This window comes from Mauremys reevesii, linkage group 7, assembly GCF_016161935.1.
Source record: "Mauremys reevesii isolate NIE-2019 linkage group 7, ASM1616193v1, whole genome shotgun sequence".
NCBI classification, from domain to species: Eukaryota; Metazoa; Chordata; order Testudines; family Geoemydidae; genus Mauremys; species Mauremys reevesii.
Genome location: NC_052629.1, coordinates 77399264 through 77422807, shown reverse-complemented (window position 1 = coordinate 77422807; position 23544 = coordinate 77399264). Strand labels below are relative to the sequence as shown.

Below are 23544 nucleotides of genomic sequence, written 5' to 3'. Positions count from 1 at the left end.
CCGGCGCATGGACCTGCTAGGCCGCAAGGTCTACTCGGCAGGCGGCTTACAGATGCGCATTGCTAACCAGATGGTCCTCCTCGCCAGGTACGTCTATGACATCTTGACGTCCCTGGCAAAGTTCACAGAGCTCCTGCCATCAGGAAGCTTCGGAGGGACAGAGCCAATGTCATACTCGTAGCGCCGGCCTGGCCGAGGCAGCACTGGTACACCCTGCTGCTTGAGCTCTCCGTTCGGGATCCCATCCCCCTTCCGTTGTGGCCGGACCTCATCACCCAGGACTTCGGCAGACTCCGCTATCCGAGCCTGCAGTCCCTCCATCTTACAGCTTGGTACCTGAGTGGTTGACCCACGCGGAGAGGGACTGTTCCGCAGCAGTTCAGCAAGTCCTGCTTGAGAGCAGAAAGCCTTCCACTCGCTCCACTTACCTTGCGAAATGGAAGAGATTCGCACTCTGGTGTGATCAACAAGGACTCAATCCATTCGTAGTCCCGGTCCCTACCATCCTCGACTACCTTTGGTACCTTAAGGAGCAAGGTCTTGCGGTCTCCTCCTTGAGAGTTCACCTGGCAGCAGTGTCCGCCTTTCGTCCATCCGTGGAAGGTCGGTCCATCTTCTCTAACCAGATGGTTTCCCGCTTCCTCAAAGGCCTGGACCGCTTGTACCCGCCGGTGCGGCGTCCCGCCCCGACCTGGGATTTGAACCTCGTGCTGGCCAAGCTGATGGGTCCTCCTTTCGAGCCCTTAGCCACGTGCTCCCTGCTCTACCTCTCCTGGAAGACGGCCTTCCTCGTCGCCATTACATCAGCGAGACGAGTTTCTGAGCTCCGCGCTCTGACGGTTAGTCCGCCATACACCGTCTTCCATGGGGACAAGGTGCAGCTTCGACCACATCCGGCCTTCCTCCCGAAGGTAGTGTCAGCCTTCCACCTCAACCAGGAGATCTTCCTCCCGGTGTTCTTCCCGAAGCCGCATGCCTCGCCTCGGGAGCAACAGCTGCATACCCTCGACGTCCGCAGGGCGCTCACTTTCTACATCGAGCGGACTAAGCCCTTCTGGCGTTCACCCCAGCTGTTTGTCGCGGTTGCTGACCGAATGAAAGGCGAGCCAATATCCTCCCAGCGGATTTCCTCCTGGGTCACTGCGTGTATCCGGACCTGCTACGAGCTTGCTCGCGTTCCGCCATGCCGCCTCACTGCACACTCGACGAGGGCGCACGCCTCGTCGGCCGCCTTCCTGGCCCACATTCCAATCCAGGACATCTGTCGAGCGGCCACCTGGTCTTCGGTCCACACCTTCGCCTCCCACTATGCGTTGGTGCAACAGTCTCGAGACGACGCAGCCTTCGGCTCCGCGGTATTACACTCCGCCACGTCTCACTCCGACCCCACCGCCTAGGTAAGGCTTGGGATTCACCTAACTGGAATGCATAGGAGGAATCACTCGAAGAAGAAAAGACGGTTACTCACCGTTGTAACTGTTGTTCTTCGAGATGTGTTGCTCCTATCCATTCCAGACCCGCCCTCCTTCCCCACTGTCGGAGTAGCCGGCAAGAAGGAACCGAGGAGCGGACGGGCCGGCTGGGGTATATAACAGGCGCCATAGCGGCGCCACTCCAGGGGGCGCCAGCCGGCCCGCCGGAGTTGCTAGGGTAAAAAAGTTCCGAGATGCCGTGCACGCGCGGCGCGCACACCTAACTGGAATGGATAGGAGCAACACAACTCGAAGAACAACAGTTACTACGGTGAGTAACCGTCTTTTTTTTTCCTCTGCCAGGGACCTCCCTCGTTCAGGGTTTGCTCACTATGCAAAACCTCGTGTCTGATTTGGTTGATCATTACCTGGGGGATCAGAAATAGGATGCTGTTTGTATGCAGGCCCCAGCGATGTCCCTCAATCGCTTAAACCGTGTGTAGCGAGATCTGAGAGACGGCAGGTGTCATTAATCTGCCTAATGACCATGTTGCGGTGCTGTCCTACCATACCTGGCTCCTGAGGAATGCTTTGATTTAAAGGCTAATGGACTAGCTTTGTGCTCCCAGAAGCCCCTCCTTGCTAATGAGGGCACAGGATAGATCATTTAACGCTATTTTTCGATCCCAATCGTAAGCTGGTAATGACCTAAAATCTTCTAGGGACTTGTGTAAAGGTGCTTTAATAAGTGGGGTCCTTGCTGCTGACCAGTGCTAATTACCTTGCTCCAGTCCTCTGAAGAGCTGGGAGTTAGTCCTTGGGGAGAGTTTTGTGATTATTACCCTGAGTAAGTGATCGTGCGCGCTCTCTGTCAGCGAGAGCGGGCACTGCCGCGGGGGACTGCTTGGAATGCATGGTTGGCCTAACATCAGCCCCGCAGTCAACAGCTGGAGCAGTTTTGCTTGATGCTAGCTAGTATAAGTGGTGGCAAAATTAATGTTTGAGCCTGATTTTTTTTAACTTCCATTGTAGTGCGTTATTGCTTGTGGTGTTGGATGGGAAGAGAGGAAATGTCTCATGATAGCTATAAAATGCTGAATATGTCTGTGCATGGTTTCTCTAAATTCAGATCTGCCTCGATAGCTGCCCCCACCCCCAAATAAGTCTTCCAGAATCCTTGAGACAAGATGGCCAGACTTTTGATGCTTCAGCTATGTGTATGAAATAGAGCAGGTCGCAGCCACTCTCCTCATGAATGCAGTGGAAGTGCCGTAATCAGTACAGCTCCCATCATGCAGTGCTTCACCTTGGCCAAGCTGCTGGCTTCCAGGTGACCTTAAAGCCGCCGAGATTACTAGGGTCCTCTGGTAGGTACGTATTTCCCAGGCTTAGTGTAGGCCAGGGAAAAGGAGCTGCTTTCCCAGCTTGGCTTGGCTCAGCTCAGGTTTATTAGTAGGACAAGATCAGGCAAACCAAGCTCAGCATGATTCACTTCCTTATAAATGCATGCAGTGTGCCGGACAGACAAGTACTTGCTCTAGCGTTCTTCCCCGTTTGCTGCGTACCACTTTGTTGCCCTGCAGGTCGATGGCGAGAGCCCTAGCAGCATGTAGCAAGTGCCCAGGTGGCCGCTGAGCCATAGTGTGATGCCATGGTTTAAAATACAAGAGGCTTTGTACACCTGAGGAAGCTGGTCCTCCTGCCAAGCCGGCTATGAGCAGAGAATGTGACTGCAGCAGCAAAACTGTCCGTTCTCCTTAAAGCCTGTCAGAAGGGCTCCCAGCAGGAAAAGAGATGTTTAAGCCTATGGCCTCTTGGCAAGAAGCTGGCTGGCAGTGCTAGAGGCCGAACCCAGTTTACTTCCTTGGTGCTGTGTCTATTCCTGGGCCAAGGGCAGGAGGCTGCGCTGGGAACTGCCAGCACAAAGGAGTTGACAAGGACAGTTCTGCAGACCACACAGGGCTGATGTGGCAGAGCCAGCTGTGGGTTCTCAGCAATTCAGATGAGCTGGGCTCTGCTGGAAGCTTATTCCCTTGAGGGCTGTCTTGAGTGAGTAGCTACAAATGCTGAGGCAAAGGATTTCTTGATGCTCCAGTCTCCGTTCCCTCCCATTTCCCAGCAGGGAATGCTTCCATTCTTAGCTTGGCCTTCCTGCTACCTCTCTATGTTTGCCACGGGGTCATAAAAGGCAGGGGAGACACAGCTAAGCAGTCACTGTATAGTGGGGTGTAGTCTTCTCCCCCTCTTACCCCTGCCCCGTCCACTCCATGGTTTAACAGAGGCCAGTTGAAATGAAATCTAGCTTATTGTTTGGAGGAGTCGGCAGCTAGGAATGCATCCCTGATACCGTGGCATGGCAGAGGACCTGGTCCTTTCCTTTCTGACCTCTATGGGTTCCTGAGAAGTAAATGTATGTGTAACTGCTGGGTAGTGTGTCTTATGCATTTGCTCCATGCCTGACCACAGAGGACGCTAGTCTGTTGCAGTGCCCACTACAGAGCCAGGTTCTTTCAGTGCTAGAGGTCCCCAGTGCAGTCCCTGGGCATGCTCAAGCGGGTGGCCGTCACATGTGCTGTTGTGAAAAGCCCCTCCAATTTAAGTGTAGGGTGTCTTGGGGACAGTGCTGCGATGGGGTCTGAAAAGCTGGAGCTGCAGTAGCCCAGCTGTGTACATGCCAGCAACCAATCAGCTGGGGAGGCTGTGTCTGATTCTCCCCATGTGTTTGTCGCAGCATGCTTTGATCCTGCTTTTAGGGTTCTGCTCAGCACTGGGAGAGCCTGCAGAGCAGTCACAGTGCTGCATCTATTCCGCTGTCCGAAATGCTCCCTCTCCTCCAAACGATGGACTGATCGAGCCATTTCAGTGACTGGCCAACTCTGTAGGGCTCCGGTTCATGTCTAACATTCTGCCTTAGTCGCCAGAATGCCTTGCAGACACTTGACAATCTGTCACCAATTTCCCCCCAGTGTCATAACTTCGGTGCGTGGGCAAGGAAACGAGAGGAGATCTCTGTGTTGTAAATGCAATGGCTCCTGAACAATCTTGCCCAAGTTTCCTTGCTGTCAGATTACGAGCTAATCCAAATGGTGTATTGCTGTTCCCAGGGCTAAGTAACCAATGATGAGCCATGACTGCATATTTTTTTAATTGACATCTAGTTTGTTTGCCTGCCATCAGTCCTGCAGGAAATCAGTGGAGTCCCAAAGCATAGATTTTTTCTGCTGGCTTCTTTGCAAAGATTTGAAGTGTCACTTGCCCCATTACTCAAAGAAGCGAACCTCCCCGAGGAGGAGTTTCTTGGGAGCCTTAGAGGCATGTGCATGGTACATGGTAGGTGCAAACCTCCTGGGTTTTGGAGCGCTATGTTCCTCTAGTACAAGGCTTGGCGATCAGACTTCAGTGTGATCAGCTTTAATACACAGCAGACGTGAGAAGCAGCTGTTGCTCAGGAGCTTCATTGATGTTTGTGGTTTGCTGTTCCCTGCAGGATGATGCTCGTCAGTTATTTGCACTCTCTTGCACTGCAGAGGAGCAGGGAATCATGCCAGAGGACCTTGCCAATGTGATTCGGAGGCTGTGGGCTGATAATGGCGTCCAGGCCTGCTTTAACCGCTCCCGAGAGTACCAGCTGAATGACTCTGCTGCATAGTGAGTACCTCTCCTCTACTGTCCTTGGGCAGATTTAATCTGAGGCTGAAATGTGCCACAGCTTCAAGTGGCAGGTGCCAAAGGCCAGCCTGTGCAGTGTGTGAAAACTGATGGGGAGCTGCACCCTGATGATCGTAGCTTGTTAATGCAGATTGGTCATTTTGTCCATGGAGCTGGACACTTGCGCGCGCCGCTGTTGTGAATGCACGCACCGCTGTAAGCACAAAAGGGGCAGGTGTAGGTTAATGAAACATTGACCATCACTCTGCTAGATTTGCCATGTGACACAATGCTCTCCATTGCTTCCTCTGGTGCTATCTTAAAATAATCTGTTGTGGTTGCATGTCAGTACTGGGCAAGATAAACTAGTCATTGGTGCTGGCTCTTGGGCTTCCCCACCAACCATTGTTCACAGGGACTGTCCTGGGCCCCTTGGGACCAGAGGGAGTAGTCTGGCCAAGGGAGGGGGAGTTCAGGGAAGGGTGTGCCACATCCTCTGAGAGTAATTCTAGTACAAGTTGAGCACAGTTTGGATGGGAACTGTCCAAGCATTGTGGAGCTCTTAGGTCTGGAGTTTCTGGGCTGGGTTGTCCCTTCTTGTCCCCCCATGAGCCTTGCGAATGGGTTAGCTGGAAGCTGGGGAACTGCTCATCATTGCTACCTGGTTTGTGACACAGAGGCTAGCCTGGTGTTGCTAACGCAGCCCAAGGGTTGGATCATAACAGACTGCCCCGGATACACAGCTAGGTGGACACCTCTTTGTTCTTCTTCGAGTGATTGCTCCTATGCATTCCATGTAGGTGTGCGCGCCGTGCGTGCACGGCTCTTTGGAACATTTTTACCCTAGCAACTCCAGCGGGCCGGTTGGGCGCCCCCTGGAGTGGCGCCGCTAGGGCGCTGGATATATATCCCAGCTGGCCCGTCCGCTCCTCAGTTCCTTCTTACCGCCCGTGACGGCCAGTTGGAACAGTGGAGTGCTCCTTTACCTCCACAGCCCTAGCGTTTCTCTGTTTGCTACGTGTATATAGTTGGTTAAGTTAGTTAAGTAGTTAAGTTAGTTGAATAGTTTAGTTAGATATAGTGTAGTAAGGGAATTAGGGCGGTTTACCCCTCTTCTTCCACAACTGGTGCGGGCTCATGCCCAAGGCACCGGGGTTTAAGCTCTGTGCGGCTTGCCAGCGGCACATGCCGGTCGGGGACCCGCATGACTCCTGCCTGCGCTGCCTCGGGGAGATCCATCGGCCAGATAAGTGTCTGATCTGCATGGCGTTTAAGCCGCGAACTAGGAAGGAGCAGGACTCTCGCCTAAAGCAGCTCCTTATGGAGTCGACACTTCGCCCTCCCGCGCCGACCCCAGCGGCACCAAAGTCGTCCTCGGCGCGCAGCGCACCAGCGGCCCTGAGCTGCTCCGGTACCGAGACTACTCGAGCTCCGCAGCCGGCACCGGCGTCCCGGCACCGTTCCCTCTCTCCCGCAAGGAAACGGAAGCCGGCGCAGACGGCATCTAAGCCGCATGCTCCAGGTCCGCTTGCCCAGCCACCACCAGCACCTCCGGCACCGGCTGTGGCGGTGCACAAGCCGTGCACGGTACTGTCGACTCCGGCGCCTCAAGAGCCGTTGAGTCCGGTACCGCCCTGCTCCCCGGTGCCAACCGCGGTTGAGCTACATCTCCCGTCCATGTCCGAGACCCTCTCGACGGCGAGAGAGCTCATCAAGCTCACAGAGGCACTGAGCCTCCGGCCCCCGGCACCGCCGGTGCGGGCTGTTCAGTCAGCGGGCAAGCCGGCGATGATGCGGCCACCTTCCCCTGACGGACGGGATAGACGACGGTCCCGGTCCCGCTCCCGGTCCCGCAGACAGTAACCGCTATGCCGATCCAGGTCCCGGCACCGTTCACCATCGCGGTACCGCTCACCGTCTCGGCACCGGTCGCAGTCCCGGTACCGCTCAACATCGCGGTACCGGTCGCACTCCCGGAGACGCTCCTGGTCCCGGTCACCCGACCACCGGTACTGAAGGAGGTCTGGATCCCGGTACCGTTCCCGGCACCGCGACTCCCGAAGCCGATCCCAACACCGTCAGTCAAGATCGCGGTCGAGCTCCCGGCACCAAAGCAGTCGATGGTCCCGCTCTCCATCCCGGCACCGCGACGACCGGCACCGACCCTCGGCACTGTCCAGGGACATACTGCCGGCATCCACGGCGCAATCTATTAGCGCCTCTGCCCCGCCATGGCCTTCTCGTCAGCCCTCAGTCGCCTCTCAGGCGGGCAGCGGGAGAGATCTCCGGGCCGACCCCCAAGGCCAGGACCGCGGACCGCAGCAGTAGGGTTTTTGGGTCCCCTGGGCCTACCACGAGCCCCAAGGGCTCCCCTTCCCTCCGCGGCACGCAGGCGCCGAACATAGGGTGCCGGAAGCCATGCTGAGCAGGCCTTCCCCATCACCACCGGGTGAGGCCCCGTCGCCACCTGGTCCCGCAGAGGATCCGGGGTCCGAGGCGGCTTCCCACCCCCTGGAAGAACCACCTCCAGAAGCGGTGGTCCAGGGTCTGTCCTCATCATCCTCGCCGGATGAGGCGGTGGCGGGGGCTTCTACAGCAGACCCCCTCCTATTGACTTGCGGGCCCACCAGGACCTTCTTCGCCGGGTGGCGAAGGCTATCGACATCCCCGTGGCGGAGGTCCCGGAGGATGACGACCCGGTGACCAACGTGATTGGAACTGAGGCCCCGCTGCGGGTGGCCCTTCCATTCATCCGTACTATCCAAAAGGATGCCACTACCATATGGCAGTCACCGGCGTCCGTCCCTCCCACCGCACGTGGAGTCGAACGAAAGTACTCGGTTTCTCCCACCGGCTACGAGTACTTATACACCCACCCCACTCCGGACTCCCTCGTGGTGCAGTCCGTCAATGACCGAGAAAGACATGGGCAGCCAGCCCCGCCGCCAAAGTCTAAAGATGCTAGGTGCATGGATGCTTGGGCCGGAAGGTCTACTCGGCAGGGGGTCTTCAGCTCCGGATTGCCAACCAGATGGCTCTCCTCGCTCGCTACACCTTTGATATCTTGGTGTCCCTGTCAAAATTTTCGGAGCTAATCCCAGCAGCCTCACGTCAGGAGTTCTCGGCCCTCCTCGAGGAGGGCAGAAAAGCCTCCCGGTCCTCCATCCAGGCCGCTCTGGACTCGGCGGACTCAGGAGCCAGAACCCTGGCCTCAGGTGTGACCATGAGGTGCATCTCCTGGCTGCAGTCCTCCACCTTGCCGCCTGAGGTGCAGTACACCCTGCAAGACCTCCCATTCGACACTCAGGGTCTCTTTTTGGAGAAAACGGACTCCAGGATTCAGACCCTCAAAGATGGTTGAATCGCCATTCGCACCTTGGGTATGCACACGCCGGCTACCCAGCGGAGGTCATTCCGGCAGCAGCCCTACCGGCCCTTTACTCAGGCCAGGTCGAGGCCGTATAATAGTCGGCGAGGTAGCCTGAACCGCCGTAGACCATCGGGCAACAGGCGCAACCAGGCCCAGGCGCCTTCCAAGGCCCCTCAAGGGCCCAAACAGGCCTTTTGATGGGACACCCGAGGACGGCCCATCAGACTCTTTCCCGGATCCTACCCCATTATTTTGCAACCGCCTTTCCCACTTCCTCCCGGCGTGGTCCCAAATAACATCGGACAACTGGGTACTTCGTACTATCCAGTATGGTTACCGCCTTCAGTTTGTTTCGCCCCCTCCCTCCCACCCACCTTCCCCATCCCTCTTCAGGGACCCCTCTCACGAGCAATTCCTCCTACAAGAGGTCGAGACTCTGTTGAGCTTGGGTGCCATTGAGGAGGTGCCGCTCGACATGCAGGGCAGGGGATTTTATTCCCGATATTTTCTCATCCCCAAGGCGAAAGGAGGTCTCCGACCTATACTAGACCTCCGGGAGCTCAACAGGTACCTGCTCAAGCTCAAGTTTCGCATGGTCACCCTGGGGACCATCATTCCCTCCCTGGCTCCGGGAGACTGGTTTGCCGCCCTCGATATGAAGGACGCGTACTTCCATATCGCGATTTACCCTCCCCATCGACGCTACCTGCGCTTCGTGGTCAACAGCGCGCACTACCAGTTTGCGGTGCTACCCTTCGGCCTGTCCACCGCGCCGCGGGTCTTTACCAAGTGTATGGCAGTGGTTGCCGCAACCCTCTGCCGTCGTCGCATACACATCTACCCGTATCTCGACGACTGGCTGGTTCGCGGGACATCCCGACAGCTGGTAGTGGATCAAATGTCCGAGATACTATCCCTGTTTCGGTTCCTGGGCCTTCTCATCAATGCCGAGAAGTCCACTTTAACTCCATCACAACCAGTGGAGTTCATCGGAGCGGTCCTCGACTCCAGTTTGGCCAGGGCCTGCCTCCCTTGACCTCGGCACCAGACAATGGTCTCCATCATCCGGGACCTACACACCTTTCCCACGACAACAGTTCGGTCCTGCCTACGCCTCCTGGGCCACATGGCGTCCTGCACATTCGTGACCACGCACGCTAGGCTGCGCCTTCGCCCATTTCAATCTTGGCTAGCGTCGGTGTACCACCCGCATCGCGACCCCATAGACATGGTGGTCACAGTCACGAAACCAACCCTCGATTCGCTCAGCTGGTGGCTGGACCCAGAGGTCGTGTGTGCAGGAGTCCCGTTCCGCCCTCCTTGCCCATCCGTCACCCTGACCACGGATGCCTCGGCGTTGGGATGGGGGGCTCACCTGGGCGACCTTCACACCCAGGGTCTCTGGTCGCCCCAAGAGCTCTCCCTCCACATCAACGTCCGGGAGCTGCGAGCAATCCGCTTGGCATGTCTCACCTTCCGCGCCCGTCTGCAAGGCCGCTGCGTGGCGGTGTTCACGGACAACACGACGGCGATGTTCTATGTGAACAAGCAGGGCGGAGCCCGCTCCTCCCTGCTCTGCAAGGAAGCGATGCTCCTGTGGGACTTCTGCGTGACCCACTCGATTCGCCTGGAAGCATCCTTTCTTCCAGGAGTGCAGAACACGCTGGCAGACTGTCTCAGCAGGTCGTTCCTCTCCCACGAGTGGTCTCTTCGTCCAGATGTGGTGCACACGATTTTCCGGAGGTGGGGGTTTCCCCAGATAGACCTGTTTGCCTCCAAGGAGAAGAGGAAGTGCCACCAGTTTTGTTCGTACCAGGGTCCCTCTCCAGGCTCCCTGTCGGACGCATTCCTCTGCTCCTGGACGGACCACCTCCTCTACACCTTCCCTCCGTTCCCACTCATACATCGGGTGCTGCTCAAGCTTCGCAGGGACAGGGCCCGCGTCATACTCGTCGCTCCGGCCTGGCCGAGGCAGCACTGATACACCCTGCTGCTCGAGCTCTCCGTTCGGGATCCCATTCCCCTTCCGTTATGGCCGGACCTCATCACGCAGGACTTCGGCAGACTCCGCCACCCGAACCTACAGTCCCTCCATCTTACAGCTTGGTACCTGCGTGGTTGACCCACACAGAGAGGGACTGTTCGGCGGCAGTACAGCAAGTCCTACTTGAAAGCAGGAAACCTTCCACTCGCTCCACCTACCTCGTGAAATGGAAGCACCTTAATCCCTTCCTAGCTCCTATCCCTACAATCCTGGACTACCTCTGGTACCTTAAAGAACAAGGACTCGCGGTCTCCTCCTTGAAGGTGCACCTGGCAGCCATGTCCGCCTTTCGTCCATCCATGGGAGGTCGGTCCATCTTCTCCAACCAGATGGTTTCCCGCTTCCTTAAGGGCCTGGACCACTTGTACCCGCCGATACGGCGTCCTACCCCGGCCTGGGATTTAAACCTCGTTCTGGCCAAGCTGATGGGAGCGCCCTTCCAGCCCCTGGCCACGTGCTCCCTACTCTATCTCTCCTGGAAGACGGCCTTCCTCGTCGCAATTACGTCAGCAAGACGAGTTTCCGAGCTCCGTGCCCTAACGGTTGGTCCACCATACACCGTCTTCCACGGAGACAAGGTGCGGCTTCGACCACACCCGGCCTTCCTCCCTAAGGTGGTGTCGGCCTTTCACCTCAATCAGGAGATCTTCCTTCCGGTCTTCTTCCCGAAGCCGCACGCCTCACCTCGTGAGCAACAGCTTCACACCCTGGACGTCCGCAGGGCCCTCGCTTTTTATATCGAGCGGACGAAGCCCTTCCGGCGTTCGCCACAGCTGTTTGTAGCGGTTGCTGATCGCATGAAAGGCGAGCCGGTGTCCTCTCAGCGGATTTCCTCCTGGGTGACAGCATGTATCTGGACATGCTACGAGCTTTCTCGCGTGCCACCATGCCGCCTCACCGCTCACTCGACGAGGGCGCACGCCTCGTCGGCCGCCTTCCTGGCCCATGTTCCCATCCAAGACATCTGTAGAGCGGCCACCTGGTCTTCTGTCCACACCTTCGCTTCCCACTACGCGCTGGTGCAGCAATCCAGAGACGATGCAGCCTTCGGCTCCGCAGTCTTACACTCTGCCACGTCTTACTCCGACCCCACCGCCTAGGTAAGGCTTGGGAATCACCTACATGGAATGCATAGGAGCAATCACTTGAAGAAGAAAAGACGGTTACTCACCGTTGTAATTGTTGTTCTTCGAGATGTGTTGCTCCTATCCATTCCAGACCCGCCCTCCTTCCCCACTGTCGGAGTAGCCGGCAAGAAGGAACTGAGGAGCGGACGGGCCGGCTGGGGTATATATCCAGCGCCATAGCGGCGCCACTCCAGGGGGCGCCCAACCGGCCTGCCGGAGTTGCTAGGGTAAAAATGTTCCAAAGAGCCGTGCACGCGTGGCGCACACACCTACATGGAATGGATAGGAGCAACACATCTCGAAGAAAAACAGTTACAACGGTGAGTAACCGTCTTTTCTCCAGGGGATGTTCCTATGACCCCTTGTCCTTGTTTAATGTTTAGGTAATCCTGTGGGACCTGTGCAGAATGCTCCATTGTCCCAGGCCCTGCCCTGCCATGTGCATTGCACAGACTCATCCTTTGTCCTCAGCCCACTGCAGCACCTTCCCTCTCACAAGCTCACCCAGAAATTCCTGCCAGGCGTGGCTGGCTCTGAGGCATTAGCTGTAGGGGGCAGTTGTAACCTCTCCACCTCCTGGGAGCATATCACAGTTGTGACTGTGTCTGTCTCCCACCTCGTCCTCTCTGGATTGTTTCCCATCTGCTGTCGTCCTCCTCCCAAGGCAGTCGTTTTGGGTGTGTCTGTACAGCCACAGGCTGGTGATGGATAGAAGACGCTGCTCAGGTTCTTGGGGCTAGCCTCAGCAAGGAGAGCCAAACTCCAGTTTTACTGTAATGCATTTTCCTGCATTTGAGTATGTTTTTTGGCAAAAATATCCCAGCTCTGGCAGTGTGGGTGGATGTGATGGGTGGGGAGGGTGGGAGAAAGAGATGAGTGCCTGTGTCCCCTCCGCGGGCTGCAAGGAGAACACACGCTGCATGAGATCCATGTTGGACCTCAGTCCCTCTCCTCCCTGAGCACCAGAGAGGAACGGTCTGAATATTTACGCCACTATTTCTCCATGGTGTAATTTGATGGCCTGCTTCACAGAGTTGCCTCCCCGCATCCTAGAGCCCTGATGGTCTGCAGGCCAGCAGGGTTTGATTGGTCGCTGGTTGCTGCGTTGAAGTGGAGGTTTCGAGCCTGCCTTGAAACAAGGAGCTCCACTAAAACAACCTGGCTCTGTATTGCTGCTCCCCAGCATCCTGGTAAGCGGGCTGCTGTTGCCCTGCTCCTGTGGCTGTTCTTGGAACAGGAGTGCGTCACTGCATCATGCACTCCATTTCACAAACCCACTGCTAATGTGCTTATCGAGTTTACAACGGGCTTGTTGGCAGGGTAACCCGGGGTGAGGTAAACAGACTGCAGGCTCTCCTTTGGGTCAGCCTCTCCTTTCTAAAACCACGCCACTCACCATGGGAGGAGATGGAGCCATAGCTGTCCTTCCATGGCGGAGGCCCTGTGTGCATTACTTGGTGCTACCCCTGGGCAGCTCATCTGGCCAGCCCACTTAGTGCTCTGGGACTTCCAGGGTGCAAACAATTTGGGTGTGTTGTGGGGAGACTGGAAACAACTGAAATGAAATTGACTCTGGTCAGTCCTCACTTCAGCTAGCCCCAGCTCTCAGCCAGGTGTTGCCATTAACTCTTCCCCCACCCCCGTGCAAAACTTTCATCTGCGTTTAGTGGTGCTTTTAACCCCAGGTTAGCTGGCCTGGCTGGGGGTGAACCTGGGTGCCACTTTCATTGGGTGTGGTAATCTGTCCACTTTGCAGTGAGGACACAGGCTAAACCACCGCAGTGCTGCTAGTCCTCCAGTGCCTTCCCACAATTCCCCCCATGCCCAGAAGGACAGCCAAGTTTCCCACTGTTGACTGGAAAACAGTCCTTGAACGGCTTGGCTGAGTATTGTGCAGAGCTCCCTGGGATGTGCTCTCAGGAGTTCCAGCCACACGCACAGGGGAGTGCAGCATCACAGGCAGGGCTTTGCAGCGGGGTGCTGCACACCCAGGCTAGGCTGACCTGGGGCTGACCGGCTGGGTTTACACTGCAGTGAAGACGTATCCCTTTGTCTCAGGCACTCTTTTGGAGAAGGCATATTTGCAAATCCAGAGCTGCAGTTGCTTCTCTTTAGGGTGCTGAAGCTATGCTGGCGGCACCCTGGGGACCACACACACACACACATAACAGAACTAGAAAGGAGGATGTTCTTCTTCGAGTGATTGCTCCTATGCATTCCAGTTAGGTGTGCGCGCTGTGCGTGCACGGCTCTTCGGAACATTTTTACCCTAGCAACTCCAGCGGGTCGGCTGGGCGCCCCCTGGAGTGGCGCCGCCATGGCGCTGAATATATACCCCAGCCGGCCCATCCGCTCCTCAGTTCCTTCTTACCGCCCGTGACGGCCAGTTGGAACAGTGGAGTGCTCCCTTACCTCCACATCCCTAGCGTTTCTCCATTTCTTCAGTGTTCATAGTTGGTTAACTTAGTTTAGTAGTTAGATTAGTTGAATAAGTTTAGTTAGATATAGTATAGTAAGGGCATTAGTGGGGTTTAGCCCCTCTTCTTCCACAACCGGTGCGGGCTCATGCCCAAGGCACCGGGGTTTAAACCCTGTGCGGCTTGCCAGCGGCACATGCCCGTTGGCGACCCGCACGACTCCTGCCTGCGCTGCCTCGGGGAATCTCACAGGACAGATAAGTGCCCGATCTGCACTGCGTTTAAGCCGCGCACCAGAAAGGAGCGGGACTCTCGCCTCAAGCAGCTCCTTACGGAGGTGGCACTTCAACCTCCCGCGCCGTCCCCAGCGGCACTGAAATCATCCTCGGCGCGCAGCGCACCAGCGGCACCGAGCCGCCCCGGTACCGACACTGCTCGGACTTCGCAGCCGGCACCGACGTCCCGGCACCGTTCCCTCTCTCCACCAAGGAAGCGGAAGACGGCGCACTCGGCTTCTAAGCCTCATGCTCCGGGACAGCTTACCCAGCCATCACCGGCACCAGCTGTGGTAGTGCACAAGCCGTGCACGGTTCCGTTGACTCCGGCACCTCAAGAGCCGTCGAGTCCGGTACCTCCCTGCTCCCCGGTGCCAACCGCGGTTGAGCTGCATCTCCCGTCCACGCCTGAGACTTTCTCGACGGCGAGAGAGCTTATCGAGCTCACAGAGGCACCGAGCCTCCGGCCCCCGGCACCGCTGTTGCGGGCTGTTCAGTCGGTGGGCAAGCCGGCAATGATGCGGCCCCCGACCCCTGACAGACGGGATAGACGGCGCTCCAAGTCTCGGTCCCGGTCCCAATCCAGGAAACGGTCGCTGTCACGCCGATCCCGATCCCGGCACCGATCAACGTCTCTGTACCGCTCCCCGTCTCGCCACCGGTCGCAGTCCCGGTACCGCTCAGCATCGTGGTACCGGTCGCACTCCCGGCGACGCTCCCGGTCCCAGTCACCGGACCGCCGGTACCGGAGGAGGTCTGGCTCCCGGTACCGTTTTCGGCACCGCGACTCCCGAAGCCGCTCCCGTCACCGTCGATCGAGGTCGCGGTCATGCTCCCGGTACCGAGGCAATCGATGGTCCCGATCTACATCCTGGCACCGCGACGGTCGGCACCGATCCTCGGCACCGTCCGAGGACAAGCTGCCACCTTCCACGGCGCACTCCATCAGCGCCTCTGCCCCCCCGTGGCCTTCGTGTCAGCCGTCAGTCACCTCTCAGGCGGGCAGCGGAAGGGATCTCCGGACTGGCACCCAGAACCAGGACCTTGGACCACAGCAGTGGGGTTTTTGGGTCCCCTGGGCCTACCACGAGCCCCAAGGGCTCCCTTTCCCCCCGCGTCCCGTGGGTGCTGAACACAGGGTGCCAGAAACAGTGACCAGGCCTCCCCCATCACCACCGGCTGAGGCCCTCTCGCCACCTGGTCCCGCAGAGCATCCAGGGCACGATACAGCTCCCACCCTCCTGAGCAACCACGGGCAGATGTGGTGGTCCAGACTCTATCCTCATCTTCCTCACCGGATGAGGCGGTGGCGGGGTCCTCTACGGCGGACCCTCCTCCGATTGACTTGCGGGCCCATCAGGACCTTCTTCGCAGGGTGGCAAAGGCTATTGACCTCCCGGTGGCGGAGGTCCCGGAGGACGACGACCCGGTGACCAACGTGATCAGAGCCGCGGCCCCGCTGCGGGTGGCCCTCCCGTTCATCAGGACCATCCAGAAGAATGCCACTACCATCTGGCAGTCACCGGCGTCCGTCCCTCCTACCACACAGGGTGTCGAACGAAAATACTCGGTCCCCCCCACCGGATACGAGCATTTGTACACCCACCCCACTCCAGACTCCCTCGTAGTGCAGTCTGTTAATGACCGCGAGAGGCATGGACAGCCAGCCCCGGCGCCAAAGTCCAAGGACGCCAGGCGCATGGACCTGTTGGGCCGAAAGGTGTATTCGGCAGGGGGTCTCCAGCTCCGGATTGCCAACCAGTTGGCCCTCCTAGCTCGTTACACCTTCGACATTTTCGTGTCCCTGACTAAGTTCTCGGAGCTGATCCTGACGGCTTCCCGACAGGAGTTCTCCGCTCTCGTCGAAGAGGGCAGGAAAGCTTCCCGGTCCTCCATCCAGGCTGCTCTGGACTCGGCGGACTCAGGGGCCAGAACTTTGGCCTCAGGAGTGACCATGCGGCACATCTCCTGGCTGCAGTCCTCCACCTTGCCTTCGGAGGTGCAATATACCCTACAGGACCTCCCCTTTGAGACTCATGGTCTGTTCTCGGAGAAAACGGACTCCAGGATTCAGAGCCTCAAGGATGGTCGTATCGCTATTCGCACTCTGGGTATGCACACACCGGCTACCCAGAGGCGGTCATTCCGACAACAACAGCCCTACCGGCCTTTTTCCCAGGCCAGATCGCGGCCGTATAATAGTCAGCGAAACGGTCTAAACCGCCGTCGGCCATCCGGTAACAAGTGCAACCAGGCCCAGGCATCGTCCAAGGCCCCGCAAGGGCCCAAGCAGGCGTTTTGACGGGACGCCCGAGGACGGCCCATCAGTCTCTTCCCCAGATCCTTCCCGTTTATTTTGCAACCGCCTTTCTCACTTCCTCCCGGCGTGGTCCCGAATAACGACGGACAACTGGGTACTTCATACTATCCAGCACGGGTATCGCCTTCAGTTTATTTCGCCCCCACCCTCCCCGTCCCTCTTCAGGGACCCCTCTCACGAGCAATTCCTCCTACAAGAGGTCGAGACTCTGTTGAGCTTGGGTGCCATAGAGGAGGTGCCGCACGATATGCGTGGCAGGGGATTTTATTCCCAATATTTTCTCATCCCCAAGGCGAAGGGAGGTCTACGACCTATACTAGACCTCCGAGAGCTCAACAAGTTACCTGGTCAAGCTCAAGTTTCGCATGGTCACCCTGGGGACCATCATTCCCTCCCTGGATCCAGGAGACTGGTTTGCCGCCCTCGATATGAAGGACGCGTACTTCCATATCGCGATTTACCCTCCCCATCGACGCTACCTGCAGTTCGTGGTCAACAGCGTGCACTACCAGTTTGCGGTGCTGCCCTTCGGCCTGTCCACCGCGCCGCGGGTCTTCACCAAGTGCATGGCAGTAGTTGCTGCAGACCTCCGCCGTCGTCGCATTCACGTCTACCCGTATCTCGACGACTGGCTGGTTCGCGGACCATCCCGACAACTGGTAGCAGATCAAATGTCCGAAATACTATCCCTGTTTCGGGTACTGGGCCTTCTCGTCAGTGCCGAGAAGTCCTCTTTGACTCCATTGCAGAGAGGAGTTCATCGGAGCGGTCCTCGACTCCACGCTGGCCAGGGCCTGCCTCCCTCGACCTCGGCACCAGACGATGGTCTCCATCATCCAAGACCTGCACACCTTTCCCACTATAACAGTTCGGTCCTGCCTACGCCTCCTGGGTCACATGGCATCCTGCACGTTCCTCACCGTGCACGCGAGACTGCGCCTTCGCCCATTTCAATCCTGGCTGACGTCAGTGTACCGCCCGCACCGTGACTTCATAGACATGGTAGTCACAGTCACAAAACCGACCCTCAACTGGTGGCTGGACCCACAGGTTGTGTGTGCAGGAGTTCCGTTCCGCCCCCCTCACCCATCCGTCACCCTCATCACGGATGCCTCGGCATTGGGATGGGGGGCCCACCTGGGCGACCTTCACACCCAGGGTCTCTGGTCGCCCCAGGAGCTCTCCCTCCACATCAACGTCAGGGAGCTGCGAGCAATCCGCTTGGCATGCCACACCTTCCGCGCCCGTCTGCAAGGCCGATGCGTGGCGGTGTTCACGGACAACACGACGGTGATGTTCTATGTGAACAAGCAAGGCGGAGCCCGCTCCTCCACGCTATGCAAGGAAGCGATGCTCCTGTGGGACTTCTGCGTGACCCACTCGATTCGCCTGGAAGCGTCCTTTCTTCCAGGAGCGCAGAACACGCTGGCCGACCATCTCAGCAGGTCGTTCCTCTCCCACGAGTGGTCCCTCCGCCAAGATGTGGTGCACACAATTTTCCGGAGGTGGGGGTTTCCCCAGATAGACGTGTTTGCCTCCAAGGAGAACAGGAAGTGCCACCAGTTTTGTTCGTACCAGGGTCCCTCTCCAGGCTCCCTGTCGGACGCATTCCTCTGCTCCTGGACGGACCACCTCCTCTATGCCTTCCCTCCTTTCCCGCTCATACACCGGGTGCTGCTGAAGCTTCGGAGGGACAGGGCCCGCCTTATACTCGTCGCTCCGGCCTGGCTGAGGCAGCATTGGTACACCCTGCTGCTCGAGCTCTCCGTTCAGGATCCCATGACCCTTCCGTTGTGGCCGGACCTCATCACGCAGGACTTCGGCAGACTCCGCCATCCGAACCTGCAGTCCCTCCATCTTACAGCTTGGTGCCTGCGTGGTTGACCCACGCAGAGAGGGACTGCTCGGCGGCAGTACAGCAAGTCCTGCTAGAGAGCAGAAAGCCTTCCACTCGCTCCACCTACCTCGCGAAATGGAAGCATTTCGCGCTCTGGTGTGACCAACGCGGCCTCAATCCCTTCGTAGTCCCTATCCCTACAATCCTGGACTACCTCTGGTACCTTAAGGAGCAAGGTCTTGCGGTCTCCTCCTTGAAGGCGCACCTAGCAGCCGTGTCCGCCTTTCGCCCATCCATGGGAGGTCGGTCCATCTTCTCCAACCAGATGGTTTCCCGCTTCCTTAAAGGCCTGGACCGCTTGTACCCGCCGGTGCGGCGTCCTACCCCGACCTGGGATTTAAATCTCGTTCTGGCCAAGCTTATGGGACTGCCCTTCGAGCCTCTGGCCACGTGCTCTCTGCTCTACCTCTCCTGGAAGACAGCCTTCCTAGTCGCGATTACATCGGCAAGACGAGTTTCTGAGCTCCGTGCATTAACGGTTAGCCCACCATACACCGTATTCCACGGAGACAAGATGCAGCTGCGGCCTCACCTGGCCTTCCTCCCTAAGGTGGTGTTGCCCTTCCACCTCAATCAGGAGATCTTCCTCCCGGTCTTCTTCCCGAAGCCGCACGCCTCACCTCGCGAGCAGCAGCTTCACACCCTGGACGTCCGCAGGGCCCTCGCTTTTTATATCAAGCGGACGAAGCCCTTCCGGCGTTCACCACAGCTGTTTGTAGCAGTTGCCGACCGCATGAAAGGCGAGTTGGTCTCCTTGCAGCGGATTTCCTCCTGGGTAACGGCATGTATCCGGACATGCTACGAGCTTGCTTGCGTGCCACCATGCCGCCTCACCTCTCACTCGACGAGGGCGCACGCCTCGTCGGCCGCCTTCCTGGCCCATGTCCCCATCCAGGACATCTGTAGAGCGGCCACCTGGTCTTCTGTACACACCTTCGTTTCCACTACGCGTTGGTGCAGCAATCTAGAGACGATGCAGCCTTCGGCTCCGCAGTCTTGCTCTCTGCCACGTCTCACTCCGACCCCACCGCCTAGGTAAGGCTTGGGAATCACCTAACTGGAATGCATAGGAGCAATCACTCGAAGAAGAAAAGACGGTTACTCACCGTAGTAACTGTTGTTCTTCGAGATGTGTTGCTCCTATCCATTGCAGACCTGCCCTCCTTCCCCACTGTCAGAGTAGCCAGCAAGAAGGAACTGAGGAGCGGACGGGCCGGCTGGGGTATATATTCAGCGCCATGGGATAGGAGCAACACATCTCGAAGAACAACAGTTACTACGGTGAGTAACCGTCTTTTTCGAAACCATGTCCTCATATTGCAGCTCTTGTGCCCAACAGTCTCCTGACTGCAGTGCTGAGGCCCAGCCGTCAGGCCAGAGGGTGGGGGGTGCCTGAGTCTCACCCAGCCTTCCCGGTTCCTTTTGCCTCCGGCACATCCAGATCTGTGGATTGCCCTCAGAGTCCCAGCTGGTCTTTCTGGACAGGGAGGGGTCTCTGAATTGCCCCCTCCCCCTTACTCTCCCCTGCCAGAGGAGATTGTTTCATTACAGTGATTGGGAGCCATGGCTGGCTGGGCTGACTGGGGAAACACCCTCAGCAGAACCTCCCACTGCACATGTTCCCTGGGCTCTAGCATGGAAGCTGTAGGCAAATGCCCCAGTTTTGCCAAAAAAGTCGGGATGGCCAGGACAGAGTTTAAAAAAGGGACTGTCCTGGCCAGACGGGACATATGGTCACCATAGTCAGATGAAATCGAATTTTAAAAACTGACATACTCTTGGTCCAAACATCAACACAGCTGCTGGTAGGACAGCAGCACTTCTCAGCCCTGTTTGACAGCAGGTTAAATTGCATGTACTTTTGCTTTAAGACCTCGTTGCTTTTATATGAAAAAGGCTTTTGTCCCGGCATAGTCACTTACAACTCCAGCTGTCAGATATGTGGAGAGGCTGGAGGGAATTCGGAGAGGCACAAAAAGTGTCATGAAATTGACTGATGGGGAGAAATTGTCATGTATGTACAGCTCGACGAAGCAACAGCTAATGGTGGGAGAAATCTGTCTCCAAGTATTTGACACATGCAGATAAAAAAGATAGGGTGATCCAAGAAGGGGCATAAACGAGTGAAATAAAGCAAAGGAAAACTTGCGGACAGTAAGATCTATTTTACTGTGGAATAGTCTCTCCAAGGAAAGGGACAAAAAGCCCCATGGTACATTTAAACTTAGTTCAGTCTATCCTCCAGGGCTTTGTCTAGAGAGGACAAATTCTGCCTTGGCAGGCAGATGAGCAAGCTCTTTTCCATCTCTAACTTACACAACCCTTATGGGACTTTGACAAAAGGCCATCAAAGCAGCCATGGAAACAAATGTAACAGGCTTGCTCATCTGCTGCTCAGGAGAGGGAAAGCCAAGCTTTGGGGTGAGCCACCAGATCCTGGCTGATTAGTAGAGTGAGTAACCTCTGTTCAGCAAGCCCTGCAGTTACAACCATTCCCCAGGGCTTCTGCATCCAGTACAGCAGTAGTTCTCAAACTTTTGTACTGGTGACCCCTTTCACATAGCAAACCTCTGAGTGAGACCCCCCCACTTATAAATAAAAACACATTTTTATATATTTAACACCATTATAAATGCTGGATGCAAAGCGGGGCTTGGGGTGGAGGCTGACAGCTCATGACCCCCCATGTAATAACCTCGCGACCCCCTGAGGGGTTCTGACCCCCAGTTTGAGAACCCCTGCAGTACAGCATATAGCCTCTGTAAGTGGGACTGTAAATCAGGGGAAATGTGTCAGATAGGCCTGGCAGTTTCAGACCTGGGTGCCTAGAATTAAGCTCTCAAAATGCCTGTTTACACACTTCAATCAAAGTGGCTGGTGTTTCAGACATCCCTAAATCCCACTGAAGATGGGAGATGCATTTGCTCAGCACTCTTGGTAATTAGGCCATTTTTGTTTAGGTTCCTAAATGAGGATTTAAGAGCCTAATTTGAAGCTCCAGATTTGAGCCTGCTGGGCTGTATATCGTATAGAACAATTTGCAGCACTCACTGTCTTTCTGAGTAACCAGGATGTGTTCGTGTCATGTAACTCCTTGAGCTCTGATCCACTGGAGTACGTCTGCAGCTACAGCTTGCAAAGCAAAGTGTGCCTTTCCAAGTCACATGGCTTTTTTTTTCTGGCTGCCCGTGGAGCACCAAGAGCCACTGAGTGTTCACTTCATGTGATCCTTAGCTTGTACAGGGGAATGTCCTTGTCAGGGTTCCTTCCCTACTCTGAACTTTAGGGTACAGATGTGGGGACCTGCATGAAAGACCCCCTAAGCTTATTTACCAGCTTAGGTTAACAGTAAGCTGCCACCACCAAGCGTGTTCCAAATCTTAGGGGAGAGCCACTTGGAACTCTTCCTTCCCCCAAATATTTCCCAAGTCCCTAACCCCACCTTTCCTGGGCAGATTTGAGACTAATTCCTCCCCTCCAAGTCCTTACACCCCTTTTCCTGGGGGTAGACTTGAGAGTATACCCTCACCAATTATTCCTGGTGAACACAGATCCAAAACCCTTGGATCTTAAAACAATGAAAAATCAATCAGGTTCTTAAAAGAAGGATTTTATTAAAAGAAAAGGTAAAGTTTATCTCTGTAAAATCAGGATGGAAATAACTTACAGGGTAATTCAAAGAGCCCAGAGGAACCCCCTCTAGCCTTAGTTTCAAAGTTACAGCGAAACAGGGATAAGCCTCCCCCTAGCAAAGGAACATTTACAAGTTGAGAAAACAAAGATGAAAACTAACATGCCTTGCCTGGCTGTTACTTACAAGTTTGAAATAGGAGAGACTTGTGCAGAAAGATTTGGAGAACATGGATTGATGTCCGGTTCCTCTTAGTCCCAATAGCGAACACCACCAAAACAAAGAGCACAAACAAAAGCTGCCCCCTCCCCAGATTTGAAAGTATCTTGTCCCCTTATTGGTCCATTGGGTCAGGTGTCAGCCAGGTTAGCTGAGCTTCTTAACCCTTTACAGGTAAAAGGATTTTGGTGCCTCTGGCCAGGAGGGATTTTGTAGAATTGTATACAGGAGGGTTGTTACCCTTCCTTTTATAGTTATGACAGTCAACAGTTCCCCCAACAGTTCTCCTTGGGGGATGGCTTTATTTCTGCCTTTCTTTCTCCTGCCCTGGGCAAGGGCTTTAGATAAAGGGAAACAGACTTTCTGTATCTCCTTACAAGATAAATTCTATCCCTTTCTTGTTGCTGTTACGTTTCAGTGCTTGAAAGACTTTAAAAAAAAATGCTTTAAAGAAACCCCACAAATGAAAATATCTGCTTTGAAGAGAAGAGCATGTTAAATGGAAGAACAACCATTTTTTAGGTGAACTTGAATTCTCCAGAAGTGTAGAAGAGCCTGTAAGGGGCTGATTGAGTTCCATCATGGCATTATCTGGACCTATCCTCTGGTACACTCCATCAATGCTGGTAGGTAGGATTTCATGTCGGAAATATGGGAAGTTGCAGAGTAAATGGTAAGAAAAGAATTAGGTCCTGTGATCAAGACTGACAGCTTGTGAGGACATCTTCAAGCAGAATGCGCATCCAGCTGCATTATGGCCCTACCCAAGCCCAATACGGTTTGGGCCCAGCTTGGGGCTGGGCACAAGTCACAAGACTACTAGCTTTAGAACTTCTGAGAGGAGGAACCATAAACCCCAAGTGCAAACACTGATCTGGAATTAACTATAGCAAAAGTGACGGAGCAGCCGAACAAACTATTCTTGTAAGAACCCAGGACACTTTCCTCAGGGGAAAGGTCCAGTAGAGGTGCTTCCCATGGCATTGGTAAGGGCATGCATTGTTTTGTGGGGTTGGACATGCTTTAACGTCCAGATCTGGAGCAGCAGACTATGCTCCCGTGCAGAAAAAAGATTCTGCCAGTGGAAGGCTACATCACCTTTCGGTTTGGCAGTCTAACAGCTAGAATTTGAGCAAGCAAATGAGTCCCTCTCTCAAGATGCTCACATACACTTGTAGAAGTAT

At 56.0% G+C, this 23544-nt stretch overlaps 1 protein-coding gene across 1 annotated transcript in view; it reads left to right on the top strand.

Annotated features, from left to right (window-relative positions):
- The window catches only part of GNAI2 (G protein subunit alpha i2), a 228151-nt gene that overhangs the window by 136688 nt on the left and 67919 nt on the right, over nucleotides 1-23544 (top strand). The window contains exon 4 of the mRNA XM_039546937.1: nucleotides 4900-5060. Coding sequence (XP_039402871.1) covers nucleotides 4900-5060 — 161 coding nt within the window. The remainder of the gene's footprint in view (nucleotides 1-4899; nucleotides 5061-23544) is intronic.